A 24,113-nucleotide genomic window follows, 5' to 3' on the forward strand; every position below is an offset into this window, starting at 1 on the left:
TTCATTTCATTTTGACAGTTGAAAATGATTTCTCTCAACAGGGAGATGTTTTATAGTTCCCAAGGTCCAAATGTTGACTCTGTGGCATTTCCTGAGCTACAAAGCCAAATGTATGACGGAAAACACTGTACTGTTACAGTTTCAACATAACAAAGAAGAATAAGGACAACACTGACTCTGAAGCAGGCTTTTCACATTTGTTTGCAGCCACTGTAGTTTCTCACTCACACACAGAAGGGAGGGTGAGGCCAGGGGTGTTCAGCTGGTTCCAATCTATAACTTTACTAGACATTACTAAACCCCGCATTCTGCTCCTTTAAGGTCTGAGCGTTTAATAAAAGTTACAAGAAGTCAAAGCATTTGCGGTGCCCAGACTTTATTTTTAGCTTCATTTTGTACAATCCCAACAACTGATCTGCTCACTTTACAATTCACAAGAGCGGAAAGTTTGCCACATCAGATGAAGAAATCAACTCCAGTTGTCTTTCCAGACAGTAAGAAAGTATCCCAGATATTCTCAGATATCCAAAAATGTCCAACTCTCCATGTTTATCTTGTGGATGTCCGCAGCAGTTGTAGTTTTTTTTCCCCCATTCTCAAGGGGTTGTTTTTGTGAGAAAAACTATTTCTTACACTGAATTACAACCTCAAGCAATGTATTCTCCACCTTCTGGCAACACTATACAGCCCAGTTTATCCACCTCAAACCAGGCAAGGCAGCTGCGTCTTCTTCACATATATTTATTGGGACTTTTCAAAAGATCGTTTCAGATTTCTTTTGCTGGCGAATGGAAACCTGGAGAGTGAGGTGTGCAGTATTGTAACAGGGGAACTGCTGGAGCTAGCACTCCCTCTTTTTTTCTGTTCATACAGCAGGAACTGCAGCCCACTGCAGCTCCTGGAGGGGAATCGTATGTGATGAAACTACACAGTGACTGGTCTAAACAAAACATGGGTGTAAATTTTACTTGTTTAAGACATGACTGTCGCAACTAGGGGTGCAACGGTACAGGTAACCCACGGTACGGTCGGTTTTTGGGCCTCAGGTTTCGGTATGCGTTTTGTGCGTAAAGAGAAAAAAAAATTTCTCCCAAATTTCCCACTTTATTTTGCTTGTCAGTATAAACTCTAAACATACCAATATCACTGGTGTATTGAACAATATAACACTTTTCTTTCTAGTTAACAGTTACTAAACAACTTTCAAATGATTAAAATTAAAATTCTGACTTGGAGCTCAGAAATTCCAACATTCATGTACAACTTGAACGCACCATTAGCAGCAGCAGACAAACGCCGCCCTCTCAATGCACGCTGCAACATAAATTAGTCTAACTATCGGAACATAACTCCGCTGTTAGACTCTGTTGGCCTAGCTGTCCAGACCAGAGACCGGCCCCCACAACACGGCCCACCAACCATCGCAATCAGGCCACCGGTAAATGTCCTGGTGTTCCCGATGGCTAGTCCACCACTACTCTCAACTCCTCTGCTAGTGCTGGCAATGCCTGTTTGTTTTCTTTTTTCCGTGTGCGAGCTGCTCTTTGAACCCGCCTCCAGTTACAACAGTGACTGACAGGGGGTGCGCGGGTGGAGGCACAACAGTGACTGGACATTAAGTCGGTGTTGCGGGGAGGGCTTTTCACCTGCTTGGGCAGGCCCACACAGTGGTCTGTAAAGCATCAGCGCAAAATTAATTGCAAAACCAAAAACCCGCGGTCCATAAGGGTGCATTGTCCCGTGCATCGCGGACCGGACGGTTCAATATTTTACCGAGAACCGTTGCATCCCCAGTCGCAACAAATCCCGTCATTACAAATACAGAGAAGAAGAAAAAAACCTTGCAAATATCACTAAAAGATCAAAATACTGCCCATATTAGCAACAACTCTTTAAAACGTGTGAACAAAACAGAGGAATGGACAGAGCAGGTTTACAGAACCTACATGTGGCTGAGGGATTACTAAATGCCAGCTGGCTGCAACATATCATCAGCGGTTCAATCTGAGGTGCAACACAACCAGAGAAAAAAAGCGCTCCTGAAAGCATGTTCTCCTTTAGGGGACTTCCTAGTCTCCATAACCCTACAGGAGACCAAAGCACCGTGTGTTTGACTTTCTGTCTGCAATTTTGGTTTAATCCAAAAACCTTCCATCTTCTTCTGTTCATCAAAATCAAAAATTTCTCTTTACATGCGTTTTTACGCTCAGTAATGCTGTCTTTTTTTTTTTTATCCCACTCCTCCTGAACTGTCATTAGTCTACTTCTGCCCTACTTCTCAGTCCTAGTAAAGAGAATCTGATTGGTTGGCGCACAGGTGACCTTACTGGAATGCACAGAGCCAATCTGATTGGCTGCTGCGATGGCACACAGCTGTGCCACTATAACAATGAACTGACTTCGGGTACAGCTGGCACTGGGACTGTGCCCACACAAACAAGCAGGTGACTAATTAACAAGGAAGGACGGCTATTTACAACCTATTGTTTCATATGTTGCAAAAGTTTTAGTGGAGATTGGAACTCCCCCTCTCTCACTTCACTCTCTTATGGCTGAGATTGAAGTTTCACTGTTTTTTTACAGCTTGACAGCTTTGGGGTTGTTGCGTAAAACTCTTCCTGTGACTGCTAGAAAGATTTCACAGGCCACAGGTCTGTTCTGATCCAAGAGGGAGAATGTGGACTAAAAGACTGAAAAGAGAGAGAGAAAAAAAAGATTTTTGTGTGGCAAATATTTCACGCTGCATTGAAAATCAAGAGCTAAAAAACACTCAAAAGACACAGCTCGCAGCAAATGCTATCGTCCGGCGTTTCCATTCCACTCAGACTCTCCGCGTCCTTCCCAAGTCTCCTCTTTTTGTCCCCAAATCTGTCATTTGGCCTGGAAGACAGAGAAGGAGACGGCACACCATCTTTCCTTAACCCCCACTCCTTGCTGTTCTCTCCATCTATCCAGACCTCTAATAGCAGGGTAGGCTAACCGAGTGAGAAACGGGCCAGGGTTACCCCAGCGACCCAAACACAGCAGGGGAGGAGGGGAGACGGAGGAAAGCAAGACAAGAGAGAGAGCAGAGAAAGACGGCTTGTTATTGGTGCCAAGCGTTCATTTTTCCGGGACCTTCTGGTGCCACCTAATCCCATTCAGAAAAACCGTGACGAGACAGAGAAGGAACTCTGTTTGCAACGCTAAGTTTCAATCTATAAAAAGCCAAAAACACAGGTTATTACTTAAAGACTTCCCTCCGTCTGTGCAACAGATTGTGATATGTTAAACAAAGCAGTCATGTGTTCGGCTGCATGTCACCGTGAACAGCAGGATCCAGGTCTGCCTGCTGAAACCCAGAAAAGGTTCTGCCTCAGCCTCTTTCTGCTCCAACGTGCCATCTAGAGGTGATGCTTTCGGCCTGCACAACTCACTCGAGTAAAGAAGATTTCGACCGGAGTCATTTTCAAAAACGTTTTGCGCTTGGCTCTTCTACATTGGTATTTTATACGGGAAAAAAAAACAGGATAGCACTCTATGTCAATGATCAAAAAGCATTCAAATCCATACATAACAGGTATAATCCCCTTCCAAAACTAAGAAATAAATGGGAATAATAAGAAAAGCACAGCTCTGAATTCAAGTATTCCCTGGATATGAATGCATTTGTGTTGTCGTCATCTTTCTGTATGTGCTGGGGCCTCCTCCATCAAGGCCCCTGAGGCTCTGAAGCAACCTGCCAACCCATTGTCCTCCTTTATAGCCACAGTTTGAAGGGTTTTTGTCTTTTCAAGGCTGCATCACAACAACTCCACTTCTGATACTCCAAAGATTAAAGCTAATATTTTGCGCCCCCCAAAGTTTAGAGTCCAAAGGAAACGAAGCAATAAAAGAAGTAATAATCTCAAATATCAACCTGGCTGAATGTCACTCCAATATGTCACATCACAGTCTGGCAGGTATTGAGCTGTACTGTGATATTTAAAAAGAAAGTAGCTAATAATAATTTTAAAAAAGGAAACAAAAGAAAGGTCGTTTCAGGATGAGACAGTGGCAGGCTGTGGGAATAAATCATAACAGAAAGAGACAACGCCACCGTCCATCTGAACCCATCAAGTACAGCCTGCTGTCGCTACGGAGATAGCTGCTAGATGTAAAAAGCCAATCAGATTCTTGGGAACGTAGGGGGAGGGGGGTGGCGGAGGAGGACGGAAGGACAATCAAGGAGATGTGAGGCATTATGATGACAATGACCTGACACTTTCACATTGAATTATCAATATTGTTTATTGCATAAATGTGTTTTAACCTTTGCCATCAATAAAATACACACCTCTCTCCTACCAACGCCACAGACACACACACAAACATGGCACATACAGTGTATTTGTGTGTATGGAAGACGGATTTTTACCTGCTATCTGGCTTGACACATCTCCTTTTGGCTCTTTAGGGAGGGATCCATCTGGGGACACACAGAAAAGAGAAAGAGATGTTACCAACAAAGACATGGTGGGATCAAAACGCCATGACGAGTACAGGAGTTTACCGTTTCAGTTTAGCAAATTAGCATGCCAACATGTGGATTACAATTAAATGCCATGCACAGCTGTTTATGCAGGGTTTGGTTATAGACTGAAGAGCTGAAACGATGTCCTGATGACGAGTTCTCCTAAAAGGTAGTGTCAGTGGGGCTGAAACTGTCCTGAGACACGACTGAATCAACCAAGCTGGACATAGAAGTCTGCTGCAGAGTTTTACAGCAACAAAGAAGGGAAGAGTGTGCTTTTTGGAGCTTTAAAAGAAGCGTGTTATGAGTTAGGCCGACAGAAAACACCTTCAGTTAGGAAAAGAGAAAAAAAAAAACAGTAGACAGATCATCTATGTTGCAGGAAACGGTTCATTCTCAGAAACAGGAGGACGCTGGAACCCAGTGGTGTGAGAAAAATTCCTCTGCTTGTCTCAGCCTGGACCAGAACATGCAGGACTCATCTTCTCATCACCCTATAACTCATGACCGAGGCCCAGTGGTTTCTCAGCCAACACAACAATTGCTCCATTGATAAAGCCTATAGCTTGTGTGAAAGACGCTGCTGCTGTGACTGAGGGGAAGATACAGTCAGTGTCATGTGCTGTCAACGTGCAAACGGGCTGGACGCTCCGCCGGCTGAGTCAGTGACACGCTCCCTCAGCTCTGACTAAGGATTACTTCTTTCCGTTTAATTGTACAGAGTGCAGCGCAGACACAGAGAGACACTGATATCAATGCAGGATCTGTATCATCACACAACTACAATGTGTAGTAGGCTATATGTGGACCGATAATGATATAAAACTGTAACACAAGCCATCTCCAGCACATGCAGACACATTTCAGAATTTCCTTTCCTATACGATGTGGCTACATTTAAGCTGAAGTGTATGAAAGCAAAGGAAAAAAAGCTAAATTTAACTTCACACATTAATCGAAAGGATCAGATGAGAAGGATTTTGAAAGAAAGTGGCATTTCCTCTGAAAGCATACAGAGCAAGGGTGTTACTAAAGTGTTTTCTTGACCAGGAAATCCTTTAACTCTGGATTACACTCGAACATCTGTGCTAGCGCGCACTTATAAAAACACAGGACAATAGATCAACTCGAGGAAGATTCCCACCATAGATGCCTTTATGCTTTGGTGGGGTTAAAATGCCATCAAATATGCTCAAACAATGGGATTAATCACTTAGAACAATAAGCTTCAGGATCAAGCATTCCGACTCGGAACAGCTATTTGTTAACATAAAGCAGCGTAGAAGTCATGTTCAGGTATCCAGGTGAATGAAAAGCATCAGGCAGCCCAGCGGGATGGGAAGAGGGACACTGATATTATTCAATATTTTAGGAGAAGTTGAAAAAAGGTTAAGGACCTACAATCTGAAGCGTAAAGCGGGATATACTGTAATTTCTATTCTTTTAGATTTAGAAAAAATGACTATACTCGAACACCGGAGCAGTGGGAGGAAGCGCCGTAACCCGGTGTGTTCTGGGATAAAATGGAACAGTTACAATTGCAACAAAAAGTAGGGAAAAGAATCGGCTTCCATCCAATTATAGTTCTCAGAAAGGAAATCGACAAAACCCAAAATGGGTCGGTCCAATTTGACAAAACCAAAAAAAAAGAAGAATCTAACGACCAAATAAATCGTTATCGGTACATCTCCGCCCACGAGTCAAACGCCGCGTGAAAATTTATGAACACAAACAGGATATTACACCAATTTATCATCAGAAGAATCACAAGTTCAGCGTATAGTAATCCCACAGGAATGTGACATATCAGATCAGTCTGCCGCTTGCATTAATTAGTCTTAATAATGCATGGACTTTCCCCCCCCGACTGCTCCAGTAGGTAACACAGGAATATTTTGATGTTTTTATAGATGAACTTACAGCAGATGAGACATTTATAAAACTACACAAGGGCAAACTTAATGTCAATATGAGCCAATGCAACAGGCGCACACACACACACACATACACACAATATTGGAAAACATAGCTGAGCACTTGAGAGAGGCACTAAGATCTCATGGGAATGTTCTGCAAAGCCCTGTACCTGGGAAAACTTCAGAGAATCAATGGGATGAAAGAGCAAAGAAAGGAAAAGAGGAAGGCAGGAGAAAGACCAAACACCCCACATACTTCACATATTTGCAATGCCAGAGATGTCCGCTTAAGCCACAGCGTGCAACAATGTAATACCAAAATACAGTAGAGTCTGCCCACAACTTATCAGAATCTAAACAAGAAGACCTACAGTTGAGCCAGAAGTCAAACATGCAAGGAAAAACAGAAAATAAAGCATAATGAATGTGTGCATAAAGAGACACGTGTAGCCCGGAGTGGAGGCCTCCTCCACTGAGATGGGGCCGGCAGAGCAGTGGGTTAATCCAGCCACACACACACACTGAGCCAGCTTTGTTAGGAGACTACATAAGCCAACTGCTGGAACGTCAGCCAAACTGTTTGGATAAAGTTCAACAGATCTCTCGCACATTAAAACCGCCATCAAGGCAGCGACAAAGCAAAGGTTCAACGGGCCCGATCCCATAAAGCATCCAAACTCTCCGCTCTCCAACAGTTAACTCACCAAGACTTGAGCTCTGCTGAACACTGACTGTACAGTATCCTAAAATAAGCTCCTTTCCACAGACAGCTCTCCCTTGTCCCGACACAAACTTTCTGCCTCGGCGCCCGCATTAACACGAGACCACCCTTTCTGTGGGCCTCTGCCTTCCCCTTCTCGTCAGGCACACTCATCGTTTGACTCACTCACAAATAGGAAAGACCCCTCTCGTTTGAAAAATACCTATTGTGTGGCTCACACTCCCTGAACTGAGGTATGAGGCACAAAAACAACGAGCAGGAACCTGCTGTCGGAGCCCTCATACGAGTACAGCTGCACAGGTCAAACTGAAGTTGAAATCTTATGGGCAATGGACAGCATGATAAACAAAGGGTTGCACATCCAAGAAAATTTGTATGAAGAAAGCAAAAACTGTATAGTTTATGTACTAGAAGTACTTATGTACTTATTACATGTACTTATATAGTACTTAAATAGTTCTTATGTACTATTTTTTAAAAATTTAATCGAGCTGAATAGAACGGATCAGGGTTGCACGTTTGTTTACTGAATATAATGAATGTTCAATAAAACTCAAAGTAAAAAAAATAAAAAAATAGTGAAACTCTCAGAAGTTAGTAATTTGTTAATGTTAACATGTTTGAGCTATTCAGTCTGCAGGTGCTTCACATCCTGACTCACTGTGTACATGCTCGCATGCAAAGTGGAGGTACCTAAAGTGCACGTGGTCAGGTGCCCAGAGAAACCCTGAGTGCTCAGTCACGTACCAGTCAAAAGTGTCACACCATCAACCTCGTGACTGCTTCTGTACAGTCAAATGTATGGAGCGAACCAGAGGAGAGCTAACCAATGGTTTATTCTCCATCAACCCCAAGCATCCCTCAAACAGTCATTACTTAAACCGAGGTTTTCAAAAACCAGCCTCTTCTCTGGTCCTTTAGCTTGTACAATGGTGTCACTTCAGGTGACACTTAGTTCTGACTCCAACGATAACAATACGCCTTTTTCTCTTCCTTTTATGTCACGATCATCGTATGAGCCTGATATCTGTGTAATAATACTTCTTACTTCTTAATACAATTTTGCCGTGTCACCCATCGCTGTTCTCAGTCTGTCGACCAACCAACTATTTCCAGTGAAAAGGTCTATTCTGGAAAAAGCCTACATCCTTACCCTTTATTGTATTCCAAGCAGTCTTCTGCGATACTGACACTGTACACATTGACAGTGAGATAAAGACAACATTTCTATATACTGTCATTAGCCGTGCTAGTCTGATACCCCCCCTAATATGTTTTGTGGTAATTAGCAGCAACACACCCACTTGGTCTGCCATTCACTGCCTCTATGTGAGGCACATAGACAACATCAGTACGTCTAATGTCTGCTTTAAGTGTGCATGTGAGGGATTTAAAAAAAAAAAAAAAAAAAAGTCCAATAATAAACATCGCCATCTGTGGAATGTCTAACTGGGAGGGTGGCTGCGTCTTCAGTCACAACTAAAGGGGACTATAGGGGATCTATATCTTATTGAGCATCTCATTAAACTATTACTCTTTGGTCCTGATGCTTCAAGAAGCAATTTTCTATCCAATCACGTCATCTGCCTTCACGTAGGATCCCACGTGTACAAGACTCCCTGTTGGATAACCAAGATGAAAAGGCCCAGCTCTGCCCTGATCAGTACCAAAGGCCACTGCGTTTAAGTGCTCCTCTTTCTACCCGAGGACCTCTGGGACAATCTCAAGGACCTCAGCGTTCCATAGCCTTTGCTTTAAGACACAAAAGGCCACCAACTGTGATATTTACAGTGGATCAATTTCTCTTGGTTACTGACCCTTAGAATGAGGGAAAGAAAAGGCGGGTGAAAAGTGGTGAGAGGAAGAGATGGAACAAGAAAGTGAGCATGATGGGGAGGGCAACAGTGAGAAAGCAGTTTTGAATGCACTGGAGAGACCCAAAGAAAAAGGAGTACAATGGTCTTTCAGGACTTGTCCTAGTTTGGTTCAATCTCTCGCCATCTCTTTTCTCTCAAAAACAGGAGCAGAGACCCTTCTGGCAAATCTTTCACACTGATCCTAATCAATTGAGAGATAAGCCTGTTCTTTTCGGGAATCTTTTCATTAACCAGTCGGAACTTTGTTAACACCGGTTGGCACTACGCTATTCCTCCCCACATCATCTTTCCAAGCACTGGCTCTTTGAATTTCCCAGCTCTTCCTCTCCTTTCTGTTTCACCTGCACTGAGCAGACTCATTTCTCTCCATGGGACAGCATCACCATTCACGCCCTCCGAGACTTCTTGCTTACGCTCCTCAGTATGTAAAGAAAATCGCTATCTGCAAATGCGATCTCACGGCAGCCTGCAACATGCACGCCCTCCGACATACCTCCTGTCTTCTCCCTCTTTTCCATCTTCTCTCCATTTTTCTCTTTGCCGCCTCGACTCTTTTCCCTCTCTCGTTCCAGTTTGTTTTAGATGACACCGACGGGGCGGCAAATTTTCCCCGAGCTCACACCAATTAGCTATCACGCCGGAGAAATTACAGAACGGGAGCACGGCGGATGAGAGGGAAAAGTGGGACAAGATCCTTTTTATAAACACACAGGGAGGCGAGAGGTTTGCATATGTGTGTGCGTGTGCACGTGTATATTGCATGTGTGTTTGAGTTGCTGCACAGTAGGAATCTAAAAAATAAGAAAATAAAAAAAGCCAAAAAGCTTTCTTTTCAAATCTTATAAATACTAATGGTTCAATTCCCTTGCTGGTGGGCTAACAGACCATGTTGATATATTAATTACAATTCTAACTCGCCTTCATACTACATGGAGAAATAGGAAAAGCAAAGACCAACTCCTTACCTACTTTGAATACGACTGCAATCGCCTTGTTTTGTTTGCACCAGTTCACCAGCGCTCTGATCGACGACTCGGTTACCACATGAGCCCTCCTGTGTCTGTTTACACTACCCGTGAAACCTGGTTCATAATGCAGCCAAATGCAGCGTGTCATCCACCCTTGAACTCAGTGGTCTACATCAAGACCATAGAAACTGACTGTCATCAGCTCTTATCAGCTGGCCTTTGGTCTTATCTAGGCGCTAAGTTGTGTGTCTGTTTGTGTGAGCAGTAAAGCCTCAAGCCTGTTTCTGAAGAAATAACATGCGTCAGACGCAGGCTGACATGACAGCTGGCGTTGCTATGGTGGCAGTCTGAGAGCATGGTCTGGTCCAAAAGACACAGCTGTATGACTAAAGGTACTCTTCCCCTAGTAGATTCCTTACACAAATGCTGCAATATCTACTGGGCCTATTCTTCACATCCTTTTTTAGCTTGAAAATGACACATGGTGACCTGGTGCACAGCCTGGCTCAGTCTCTCAGTGCTCTTCTGAGGGCAGGTCAGATTTGTATTATTGCCAACTTTTAATAAAGTTAAGTGTCTGTAAATCTGCTTGCGTTTTGAATAAATTTAAAAAAGGAAAACAGGCATTTTAGGAAATAACCTTTTCCAATTACTTAACCCTAGTTAGAGGACAAGGTTGAAGCCACCCGCATACGGAATATAAAAGATCGAATATCGACTCCAAAAATGAACCCAATACCAAGTGCCTTAAACTTTAATTCTATCAAACGACCAGTGGGGGGGGGGATTCTGATTACAAAACAGGTTTGTTGTCTCTATGGCTAGTTGCAAGTCGTCAATAACATCTGCATAAGATTAATTTAGTTTACATCCAAAGCAAAGTATACGTGAGTTGGGTTTAGTATGTTATCTGAGGAGACTTCAACATGTGAACTGGGGAAGTAGATCCTTCCGACTTTTTAGAGTAAAAGAAACCTTAAAATAATCTATGCTTTCAGCAGGAGTACCTAATGAGCCATAATCTGCCACCATATGGGCAGTTCTTAGTCATATCCTCCCCTTGATTGCAACATCTAACCTCTTGCTAACCTCCAGTCTAAAAAACAAAGCTCAGATTTCAATTGATTTTTCCTGTGCGGGTTTTCTGATGAGTTTACAATCCCAGTCACCGTTTACATACATTCCTCAATGCAGACAGATGTTAACATGGTTCCTTTCAGAGTGCTACAGCGACCCTTAAGCCGACGCTACCTTGTGACTGACAAGCCGCTCTACAATGACTGTGTGTTGTTTATGTGGTTCTCTTATCACTTGTAAATTCCAGGTTAGAAATGCTGACATCGCCGCTTCAAACCAATTCAAAACTACCATAAAGATTTCAGCCACCTCCAAAACATATCATCTATGAAACAACCGAATGTGTGAAGGCAAATTGGGGACAAAGCAATTTACCTTAAATTTAAAAATGGAATACGGATCATCTGTGTTTGTATATATATCATAATGAGGACCAAACCCCAACTGGGTTTTTACTTTACAGTAAAGTAAAAAAAAAAAGAAAAGGCACACACAAGGTAATCCTTACAAATAAATGCCAGATTAGATTAGATTGGCGAGTGTAATCCAATGATCTCTCACCTCTAAAAATGCCTAATGCTGTTAGAGCCGACTACATCCCACCATCACTCACACACGCACACAAAAACATGGACAGGAACTGTTGCCACACAGATCCACTCTGCTTCCCACACACTCCGTGCCATCTCTGAGGATCATGGTCCATCACATTCTAGTTTCAATAGCAACACGCACATCAAGAATATCACACTAAAATCATTTCTGGGCGTGACTTCACTGCAGCATAACAGACGTACAACCCCTCCCACTTTATTAGTGAGCGGTTACAGATGGCTTTAAGCATCCAGAGAGCGGGACCAAAACGGTTTACAACCATCGAACCATCAGAGAAGCCAACGTTGTTCCGGCTGAAACGGAATCTGGTACTTTTTGTTCAAGTGTGGGAATTATATTACTGAAAATTCAAACTGACATCATAAGAGCTTTGGGCTACAAACACATCCAGTGCTGCTGATCATTTTCCGTCATGGCTTTAGATAGCTTCGCTCACTGTGTTCTGATCTAAAACTTCTGGCTGGGTACCTGCGAGTCTGGTCAACAGAACATTTCTGCTGTGGACCCAAATCCATCTTTGTGCCCATCTTAGTTTTTCATTTGCATGGAAAGTTACATATATAGAGATTTATTTCTATCATGAAAGTTAATCTTCTACTCAATTCCTTTCTTGTCTGTATGTGTAAGTTGGCTTATCAGTCTCAATGACCTCATAAAATGTTCCCCATTCGTCCTCTGTTTGTCTTCAGCTTAACTTAAGACAGGAAACTTTTATTGCCACCTTAAAAAAATTGGCTCACCTCATGATGATGATGATTCAACAGCAAGCTTCACCAAGACTAAAGCTAAGAGGGCACACTAAAGACTGCAGAGTGGAATACATCCCTGCAGTGTCGGAGTAAACCTAACCCTAAAGACCAGTACAGATCAGTGATGTGATACAGAGAGCGGCAGCAAACGCCTTCAGCAAGATGACGTGCTGTGCCAGCTCGTTTCCCACAGTGGGTAACAACAAGTCGGCAAAGGCAGCGGAGGATTTAGCAGATAAAACCTGGGAGTCAGTGGAAACCAAAACTAAACAGGAGAGCAAATTAAGGGCTCAGAAAAACCAGTTGACCAGAAACACACATCAACATCAACGTTGTTGCATTAACTACTAAGTACAAGGAAACTATGCTAACAAGATTATTTAAGCACTCAAACCTCATAGCAGCCGCCTCTGTTGAGATCGCTGCGACTGCTTTTTTTTTTTTTTGTTAGGAAAACTTTTGGAGAGCATTCCACTTTTGGCAGATACGGGGTCACATGGCCAATCGGTGAATTACAGAGCTTTTTGTCAAATGCAAATTTGGTTTTCTTTCTATTCTGGAAACGCTCATTTCTGTCGCCGGTTCTGCATTCTAATCCTCGTTGAATGAGGAGACTGGGAAACTCTGCGTTTGGAAGCTAATGATTGATCAAATCTTTGATCATAGTGCCTGGCTCCTCTACAGATGATAATTTAAACATGGAGAAAAAAAAAAAAACACTACTATCATCCCACTCACAGACTCACTCAACAGCAGTTTGAGGAGGCCTGGCCTGCTCTGCTAATCTGCCTTTAAAATTTAATGTACCTGCACCTGTTTGGGAGTGAAGCAGATCATGTGTTTGCTTAATTTCCCGTGGGGATATGAGAGCAATCTATTCGGTCAACATTTTGCTAACAGACTGACATTGTAGCATTTTCCAAGCAAAAAAACACACATATATTATAAAAGCAGAAAACGATTTCTATCCTTATCCACATATATAAAGCAACTGTTTTTCTTTGTGCCATGAATGGCTTCTGCTTGCACATGCAGCTGTTCTAGTTATCATGTGCTTAGTTACACATTTGTGCTTCATTTGAAGGGATAAATGCCACTCTGACTAAAATATTACAATTTAATGGCACAATAATGGGAGTAGTTCAACCAGATGGAGCTTTTTTCCCTTTTTTTTTTTTTTTTAAAATCAGTGTTTTAGCCTCATCTGCAGCCCCTGCATAAAAAGCTTTCACCCCGTCCTCCATTTGCTTTCAATTGAAGCTGCGTTACTAAATAAAAGGCTAAAGTCCCATCATCTGTCCCTCGAGCTGGCTTCCATTTCCTAGCCGCTCACCGTAAAGAAGCAAGCAAGAGTAAAAGTGGTACATTGTGACCATTAAAAAACAGAGAACAGGGTCAGTGAGAACAGCAAATAGGATAAAGTGGTCCTGTGTGTGTGTGTGTGTGTGTGTGTGTAAAGCTGTTGGCAAAGAACACTGGTTTCACACAGCCTGTTGCACTGCAAAAAAAAACAAAAAAAAAACATCATCCATGAGAGCAGAGAAGACTTCCTCTCAAGTTCTCAGCCTGAGCTTTGCACAATTCCTCTTTAAAAAGCACCGGTACTGTGTTCAGAAACATTTTTGATGCCAACATCTGATCGCTTATTGCTTTATAGACCAGCTGCGCCAGTATTATAGAAATTTCCATCGATGTTTTTTAAGGTGCATTTAGGTACAGGTCGATAGAAAGACATCTTATCCACATGATTGATCATGTGAACAATAAGCGGGACGCTTAATATTTGCATCTGCTCACACTGGGAACCAATCCGATATCAGCCTTCTGGTAGCTCAAGTTAACAGGTGCAGTTGTAGATCAGTAGGTAGAGCGGTAACTACATTCATTTGTCAAACAGAAGGTTGTTGGGTCATTCCAAATTCCCAAGTCTACTTGTCGAAGTACCCTTGGGAAAGAAACTGAACCCCACATTGAGTCTCAACGTCCCCCTCGCTTGCAAGTTGCTTTAAATAAAAGCCTCTGCTAAATCAATATAATGTTATTGCATCTATCTGGCTAACTGTATGAACCTCATGGAATGAATATGTTTGTCATGATGTGCTAAAGAGTATAATTTTCCTGCTAGTGTGTCCCTTTATTGCCAGTTGTTCAAACCAATCTGCCAAGTTGATTTATTCATCGAAACACACTATATTATAAAATTTGTACAACTGCAATAAAACCCCTTTGACATGCTGGTAGGAGGTTTGGGTTCAAATACCAAGTTCCGTAGTCATGCTGTGAACAGTTTCTCTATAAATCGTGGATTCTGACTAAATCTGTTACCAAAAAAGGAACAAAACATTGTGTCAGGTCACTTTCCCTTCCTTCAGCTGAATTGTTCAGTGACGTCCCAACCATCTGTAAACTTCCATCTCACAGAGACAGGATGATAACAGAAATCTGCTTTGTACAGCATTAGGCTGTAGCCTCTGCTCTGCATCTGACTTGGCAGCTTTAAGCCTGGAGGAAACGTATAACCGAGGGAGCTCAATCAGTCTCCATCTCCTGGATCAATATCCATTAGTTTTTGAGTGCATGTATGCGCACATGTGCATGTGTGCAGACCTCATCCTGTGTGAATGGGTCTGAGCCATAAACGCTAGCTCTGGATCAGATTTCTACTTCCCTCCCTCCTGCTTGTCTGTTTCACTTGTTTTCTTGCACAAACACACATACATACCCATTCAAAACGTGCAGAAAATGACGTGCTGGAGCCCCTTTAACGTCCATTCAACAAAGGCCTGTGGGAAAGGATTAAGTACTGTACGCTATGATTAACATCAACAAGTAATACATGACACAAACATTAAGTTAGGCTCTTAGTTATTGTCAATATAGCCAAAGATATGCTACAAGTTGATGATTGACAGCATACCAGAACAAACTCCCTGTTCCAGAGCTCTGAGGCCTGGGTATTAATTCCAGTCTGGGAGACACAGGAAAGAGACAAAAGGAATCATACTATTTCTTTTTTTTTTTTTTTTTCATTGGTTGTCATTTCGCATCAGGACAAAGAAGCCCGAGCTAATGCTAGAATGAGGGGAGAGGAAACCACGAAACAGATTTAGGTAAATGAATGCTGCGGCAAGCAAAGACAGCGGAGAATGAAGCAAGGACAGAAGATACGGGAAAAACAAAGCGACCAAATGCTGAAGGACGGAAAAAAGAGACGCGGACGAAGCTGGGGACGAAAAAAAGCGTTGCCTGTGGCAAAACACTCAAACCTGTGCATGTTAGAACAAGATGCCCAGATCTACGAGGAGGAAGTTCACGAGCAAAACAAAGAGGAGGGGCGACACTCAAGCCTCCCAACTCGCCTCTTGTACACACACAGTGGCGGGGTGTCTATAATTGAGCCTACATCGGGTTCACCACAGAGACTCATTCAAATTCAATTCGCTTTTATTTCTGCAGCGCCAAATCACAACCAATGTCCTCTCAGGGCTCTTCAAAGATACAGAGATGACTGATTTAAGGGAAGACAAGAATGCTCCACTTACAAATCGTGTGACAAATTCATTCCGTAACAGCAAAGGCCGAGAAAGCTTGACGAACCCGAGGAACTAAGACACAGGCTCAACAACACTTTCAGCAAAGACAGAAGTTAGTAGTTACCATTACTGTTGCCCATTAACAGCCTCCAAATAGTGGATATACCTGGCAGTTTCTAATCATTATTAGGTACATCCAGGCAACTTTTTGTGAGAAGAAAACAGAAACACATGCCTGCAAGGGATACTTAGTTATGACAAAAGTGACACGGCTGTAGCTCATCTTTAGCTTTAAAGAAATAAGCATTGGAGAACTCATTAAAACAAAATAAGACACGGACAGTAGCCGAGTTTGTTGACTGCCCACAACTGTGATGATTAAGAGATTGCGTCAAGCACAGATTGGGCTGAAATTTAAATGATACTGGTGTTAAAATATTCTTATAATTAACAATGCCAGCGGCAGATAGCGGCACGAAATGTTCATTCATGATCCCTAAAGTGTGGGGTCTTTTTTTGCCATCTGAAGACACCAATTTGTTTTCTTTGTTGCCAAAGTTTCTTTTAATTGCTTCAGCATTGGCGTTGGCATAATTCAAACAAAAGCTAATCATCCGTGTCATTGTTTATCTCAATGAAATAAAGTTGGTAAATGGTTTTTAGTGCGCTATTGATGCATAAAGAGCCATTTCTAAACCGCAAACCAGGACTGTAGACGGGCTTGTGAAAAGACAACGATAGAGCACATAAAAAGTTTAATCATGCAGCAAAATTAACAACAGATCTGATGAACAAAGCAGCAGAAATGACAGCAGCTGCGCTCGGCATCATTAAAACATACAAAGTGTGATAGCACGAGAGATGCAGGATGCTTCTAGCCTCTCTCTTTAAGAGATGCCGTCAGATCAGCTCAATACGGCTGCTGAACTTCCCTCTGCGGCTTATTATCTCACTAGACTCTAAACTGCAGGAGCCGGAGGCTTCGTGTCAATACGCCGCACTCTCCTTGTTGTTTACACCGTCCTAACTGTTCTTCAAAATCTGATTTGGATCACAAAAGTCCAACACATGACAGTGGACAAGTACAGCCAGTTCATTTCTTCCAAACGCCACAACTGTTTATAAGCACATACCACCAGGAGACATCAACATGCAAATGCCATCATTTACATACAGCAATGAATTTAAAGACAAATATAATACTTAATTCTTATAAGCAATGAAAGCAAATGGATTTAGAGGAAGGAACTAACATGACATCAGGCATTGGATCTATCTCAGTTCACACAGCAAGTTGCCCTAACGAGCTTATTCATGACAAACATCAACATGCAAACAGACCTTCCATCTTCCAATAAGCCCCAATTCATTCTGCTTGCTCTATGATAAATGTAATATTAACATCCATCCCTACAGCCTCAAATGTTAAAATGCACATTAAATGGAAATCGCTTGGAAACTGGAAACATGTGCCATCCTCTTTCGTTTTCTCGATGCAAAGAAATGCTAGATTAAATTAACAAAAAAATGTTAACTCTATATTTATGCGACCGCTTAAATCTCCTCTAGAAACTCTGGAATTAACAGTTTATGAGCCATTGTTGCAGCCAGCCGGTAAAATCACTGTAGGCCCGCTATGGTTGGGACTTCAAAACAGTCCTGACTTATATATTAGCCTGTTTGGCTAATGTTAGCAATTATGTTTTTACATTTGGTGAGTATTTCACGAGGTGTGAAGAAAACTTTGCAGTATATCACTAAACTCGTGTCACTGATATTCTGGGGTTCCACCACAAAGAGGCAGAGGGCAAAATGAGAAAAAGCAACCCTTGGCCTTGATAGCTCTTACAAAGCTAGCTTATACTGCACAGTGCACACCCAAAGCTATATGTGCCACGCCATGTATTGTTTACATAGCATGCACGGTTGTGTTATTTTTGACAGCGTGGAAAACAACAGATAAAGAGCTACCAGAATGCTTAATATAAACAGACACTAATTGTCCGTATTTCCTCTTAATGCACAGATAAGCTGTGAAGGTATGAGCCAGCTTTGTCAACTCACTGCCAAGCTAGCAATGCCTAGCATTCGCTAGCTAGCAGACAGGATTCACCAAATCTGATCCAGGATTCATTAGCTCACAGGCTAGCATTGAAAGCACACGTTGAGACTGTGACTAGTCCATTATCGGACACGTATAAGCGGATCATTTCTTGTGTGAATAAAATCAACAAACACTCCACTATCTCCAGACAAAACCAAATTACCCATATGCAATGTAATATTCGTTAATTCAAATAACAGCTGACTGTGGCACAAAAGTGTCTAGAGATAAACGGAAGAACACATGAGTTTGCTGATTTTTTTATTTTTTTATTCTCCTAACTCAAACCGACATCCCATATTCTCGTTTTAGCAGTTGATCATTTTCACGTGAAAATTAAGTAGTTGGAATTGAAGCCGAAACGACAAAACGATTACTTTTGTGGTGAAAGAAAGAAAAAACACAATAGGAAAGCTCGTCAAGCGCTGCAAAAATCAAGGTGTTGTCCGGAGATGGAACCATCCTGTATTAGCGTCCTGGCTAACGTTGATTGGCTGAACAGGCTATATCAGCTATCTGGTGTAGCTTGTTGGAGAAATGGATCCCAGAAACACATTTTAAAGATTTGCACAGTTGCGTTGTCCAATGCTATTTACCGGGTGTTTCACTAAGGACAACAATTTTAAAAAACACATGGGTTGGAACCTACAACAATCCCCTCTGTGTGAGCTCCAAACCTGAATATACGGATGGGAACAATGTCCCTCACTAACAGGACTAAAGGGGAACAGCTCAGTGGAGCCCAGTCCGACCTCTCCCACTCTTTTTGGGCTTACCGGTCTTGAAGAACCCCTCTATATCACTTGCGTCCCTCTTCGTCTCTTCCGCTCCTTCCCCGGAGCTCATGGCTGCCACAACCCGAACCTGGAGCTCACTGTCTCCCAAGTATATTCCCCAATAAATCGACAAAAAGATAGCACTGGATCACTCCTGTCCTGACAAAAGCGTCATGAAAGCCACGGGGATGGTTAAGATGACTCGTAAACGTTAGCAGTGCCATCTGCAGACCTCCATCTTGGGGTAACGTAATTGGAAACGATCAGCCGGGGGCACCGGGTTCCTCCTCGGAATGAAGCCGAGGGGAGAGTCGGTGGAGCGCCGATGAGATGGGGGGGGGGGAGCGGGAGGGGCTAGGTCGCTGCTCGGTGAATCTCCGTAAGCTTTCGGAAATGAGCAGACGGTGGGTCATCAAGGAATGACGGCGGTCCAACTTGAAGCGAAATGTAGGTCATCAAAAACCAACACACAGACAGTAACATGGAAAATAATATGAACATAATATGATGATAATTTTAAAAACAGGTTTATAGGCCATGTTTACAACGAGCTGTCTCATTTACCCGATAATTATGCGACATATGTTGGGAAAGGACAAAGTTTTGGAGCAAATCTACAATTAGTCGGACTCTGCTTATTGTTTTTATCGATGTGTCCATAAAAAGTGGTTTAATGTTTCGTAACTCATACTCTGAGGAACGCTTCACGAGGCATAAGAAAGTCTCCCGGATACAACCACAACAGTAAAGGTCAGCTGTTTTGATTGAGGCTCCGTCATACAGTCGGTTTCCCTGTTCTCTGTAATCTAAGCTGTGTGACTCGCGCCATCTACTGGTCATGGCTGGAACTGTTTCTGTTCAAAGAATGTCCAATGTCCAAATGTCCATATATGAATAGATAACGCCTCATTTGGTTGAAAAAAGAAAAGAAATAATGAAAAACATGCCACCAAACATTGAAATGACTGAATCATTTAAAAGGTTAGATTTCACTAGCATTTAATCCGGATTTTTTCTTTTTGTTTAAGATGTCAGTGATAGAAGGGCCATAGATGCCGTGTCCACTTTTTTAAGCTACATTTTTACATCCCATTGTCTCCGTAAGGATACACTAAAACAATGATCTCATTTTAGCACATTGATAATTCAAACATGTGCACATGCAGCTGAATTAAAACCCAAAATGACTACCATTGTACATCCTAACAGCTACCAAGCTGATTGTCATCTAATTAATTGAAAACACCAGATTCTTGCTTTAATTGTCAAATAAACTGCTTATCCTGGAGGCTCATATCAGCCAATAAAAGTCTATCTATGTAGCACATTTCATGTCAAATAAATGCAATACAAAAATAGCTTTGTAGGAGATTGATGAAAACAGGATATAATATCAAATAAAAAAAAACTAATGTGCATTGAAAGCCGCTGAATAAAGGGAATTTAAAACTCTAAAATAGAAAAAAGACATAAAGTTTTTCTTTTTAAAATATAAGAATACTCTGGTCCCAGAGGCTAGTGTTTGCCCACTATAGCAAAAGAAAAAGGAAAAAAATTAAATCTGCAAAGTACTCAAAGCAGCAAAGCAATCCCAAGGCATAACATCTCCACCACCATGCTTCACAATGACGTTGTTCTCCCGAAAAAAATGGCTTTATATGCGCCAGATAGGTCCTGTGTTACCGTGGTGAAGTGTCTGATTTTACCAACTGTGCAAAGGAGTTTTGGGAAACAAAAAGAAATATGTAGTTCGATTACTACCAGCTGTGTACAGGAGTTTTGGGCTAAATTAGGATATTTTGAGAATAACACACTCCCCAGTTAGTGTGTCCAGAAGAGTCTCAATAGATACGCGCACACCATATCCGGGCTTTGTGCCTATTGATGAGAACATGCAACATCTTCAAGGTCACCGAAAACAGGCAGATTCTACTTACTGAAAAGCACACCCACAGAAAGTTAGAGAATCTGCACACATTCAGGCTTGAGGGGTCCTTCCCAGATTGATGCATCATTCTGTAATTCTGATACGGACCTGGTTGACAACAAAAGTTTCTGTGTATAACCAAGTCTGTGTAAGCAGAGTTCTTCCTGCATCATCTACACACAGGCTGTTTGAAGGCGACCATCCCCAATACACCACAATGGCCACACAACTTTGCCTTTGATCAATCTCTTTAGGGGACATTCCTCCAAAAGGCCTGGTTTTTGTCTGCATGTTCATTTCTTTATCAGTCAGAAAAGATTCTTTACACACACAGACCACATACAGATCAAATAATGTCAATTTCTTTCTGATCATAGGTGCAGCACTTTGACATGAATAGCTCCAAGAGTTACCTGCAGATCCTGTGATGAGATTCTGGCATTGTTGGAGACTTTCTTCTACTTTCAGACAGTCTGCTCTAAAGGCTTAATGTGTTGTGACTGATGGGTTGGCCCAAAATTATGCTCCCAGTATTTTATTTTCTTATTGTACAAGCTCCCTCTGTTGAAGACTTAACACACATACACAGCAGATGTCTTTGTGAATGGATCCATTATTGTTCCAAAAGATTAGAAAGGGAAGAACGTGTGCTATGTGCTGAATGTATGTGAAATCAATGACATGAGTTGCTCCGACTTGAATACTATATTTTATGGAGTTTAGTACATGCACATATTTTGCATTGTATGTACAATCAGTGTTTTGTATGATAGATAACATTGCTATACAGTAATTCTGGAAATTATGCTTTAAGTTGTTTAAGTCACTTCATGTTCTTATGCAGCTGCTGATGTGTTAATGTGATGTCCAGCAGGGGGAGGCCTTCCACAAGGGCTCAACTGGCTCTCTGCCACAAAGGTATACAGATGCTGGAAAGCAGAAGCGTGAGAACTCTCCTCTTCACATATTTTTTTTTCTAATCTAAATTGTGTTGTACCCCCCCCCCCTGCAAAGAATAAAAAAAACTGGACTGGTGATCTTTGTGGTAGTAGAAGCCAAAAGGTGTTTTTTTTAAAAAATGTTTTTATATCTTTATATAAGCCTCATCCGTTTAAGTTTTTATCAAACTGCTGAAAACTTTGTCAAAGCACTTCTCTGCACCTTTCTGACAGATGGCACAAAAAAACAACAACAACAATATCTATCTAGAAGAAAAACCTTGAGTGTGTGGGTGCGGTTTAATTGGATTCGGTGGCAACACAAGCCAACCGCCTGAAAAATGTGATCATGTTTTCATTCAAAAGCTGTCAAAATGTCTGTCTGGTGCACAGAGGTGCGTTGCATGATTTCCCTCACTTTTTCTCTCTGCCCAGTTTAAATCTGTTTCAAAGATGTTTCAACTTCAGAGGGAAATTTTGCCCTTCTGTGGAACAATGATAATTTTGTACAAGACATTCATATTGAAGCTGGATTTTTGGTGTCATTGTCATGGATTTCAAACACTCAGTGCTACTTGATTAAATGTGCATGGGCAAAGATGGCGGCAAAGCTTTTCATTCCAAATTACTGAGCAGTTGAAAGCTGGATGAAAAAATAGAAAGATGAGAAGGGGACTCGGTAACAGTGGTGGCTCACTTTAATAACTCGGGACCATTGAATGGATGACCCCAGTCGTCATGTTGTTTCATTCCCACAGCAACCTCCTGACAAATAGCAATATATCCCTCTGAAATGTCAGCAGTAATTACTCCTGTGCTCTGAGACAACCTCTGAAATGAAAGAAGGCTGGTCGTGATCATGCGCCATCACCCTTTCTCTGTCCACGCATGTCGACTGTCCGCTACGTCACTGCTGCTGGAAGCCTCTTGAAGTAATGCGGAGAATCGCTGGGAGTTGCATCAAAATCTAAGCAACCCAGATAACCTGTGTGTGTGTGTGTGTGTGTGGGGGGGGGGGGGGGGGGGGGGGGGGGGGGGGGGGGGTGTTAACAGCAGGTGGGGCTGGCCCACTTACACACCACACGCACACAGAGAAATAAAGTGTAGAAGTATCATGGCTGGAGTCTGATAAGTGGGAAAGGCTAATAGGTTAACTGAGCTGCCATGTCATTGATATAAGCTTTCTTTGAGGGTGCTATAATTGTGCAAAACACACACACAAAACATTCTGTGCCCAGATTAAAGCATATATAATACTTTGAAGGCTACATTTATTTGCATTTGTCTTCAGCTTTTCTGTACTGCAGTGTGGATATGTGCCCATGCTGAAGTTGTTTGGACCAACTTTCCCTGTTTCACCTTTTGACTCACTTTGCCAAGATTAACTGAAGTTGCACCATTTACATCTTTGTACAACGCTCAGGGACCGGGCAATTATTTATACTTTATTTGAAGCTTCTGCACGTAGATTTTTTTTTCTTGACATCCATAACTGAACTGTATCTTTCACAATGTGCTTGAGGCGTAGTCTGTCCAGTGTTATAAAGTGATTCTGCTGCCAGACTTACGTGGCACATTCAATGAGAGAGCTATGAAGAGCCTTCAAGGGACAAGTGTTATCGGTGGATAAGGAGGACACTGGGGCAACAGTGCAAAGATGTGCTATCCTTTGATACTGTTAGTCCATTGCTGACTCTCAGTAAAAGTAAATCAGCCATCTATGAGCTGACTGATCATTTGCAGTCAGTCACTTTAGAAGAAGAAAAAAAGCTGGTTGGTAGGACTACTTGCAATTAACCAGCAAGTGCCAAACTATCTACAAGTTTAGTTTTTAGTTTTAGTTATTTCAGTAAAAAAAAGGAAAAAGGAAAAGGGCAGAAATGAGGATACATTTGAATGATATTGCCAATTACATTTGTGGTACAGTATCAAACTGACTCTTCAACTAGTTTAATTCCCAAAATGGGATCGAGGAATGATCTTAATGGGCTCCCCCAAGTTGGCAAGTGGAACAACTGTAGATCTATCAGCAAGCAAATCTAAAGGAGCTGGGACCATTAGTTTAATAAGAGCCCCTGTCACTTCCCTTTTTGTAAATGCTCTACTGTGAAAATAGCTCTGCACCCCTACAAAGTCTTTTTTTTTATTAAGTTTACATCTGTAAAGCATTAAAAGCACACTTACCAGACATCAGAAATAATTTGTAAGTGTTTACACGACTTAAAAGAGTAGTAGAGTATCTATTCATAAATCCAGTTTGATTTATTTTATACAGAAATAAAAACACTTAAATATAATTCTATATGGTCCTATTTATAATGTCTTTTTAACGAATTAAACACTACATCAGTAAAACATTGCTACATGGGCAATCGGTATGTCTCTATGAAACTCAAATGCACAAGATCACCGTGAAAGCA

General features: G+C 41.9%; 1 protein-coding gene across 8 annotated transcripts in view; it reads right to left on the bottom strand.

Moving 5' to 3' along the window:
• Window positions 1-19,159, bottom strand: part of LOC140274624 (triple functional domain protein) — a 64,976-nt gene extending 45,817 nt beyond the window's left edge. For 7 of the 8 annotated variants that reach the window (XM_072369988.1, XM_072369982.1, XM_072369986.1 and 4 more), the window contains exons 1-2: window positions 18,829-19,159; window positions 4,397-4,447 (exon numbers count right to left, since the gene is read on the bottom strand). In XM_072369988.1, coding sequence (XP_072226089.1) covers window positions 4,397-4,447; window positions 18,829-18,898 — 121 coding nt within the window. In that variant the 5' untranslated portion in view covers window positions 18,899-19,159. Of the gene's footprint in view, window positions 1-4,396; window positions 4,448-9,499; window positions 9,598-18,828 lie in introns of those variants that run through there. The other variant, XM_072369983.1, reaches the window with a different exon arrangement.
• Between the last annotated feature and the right edge of the window lie 4,954 nt (window positions 19,160-24,113).

Source organism: Leuresthes tenuis, unplaced genomic scaffold, assembly GCF_036924035.1.
Source record: "Leuresthes tenuis unplaced genomic scaffold, fLeuTen1.0.hap1 SCAF_18, whole genome shotgun sequence".
NCBI classification, from domain to species: domain Eukaryota; kingdom Metazoa; phylum Chordata; class Actinopteri; order Atheriniformes; family Atherinopsidae; genus Leuresthes; species Leuresthes tenuis.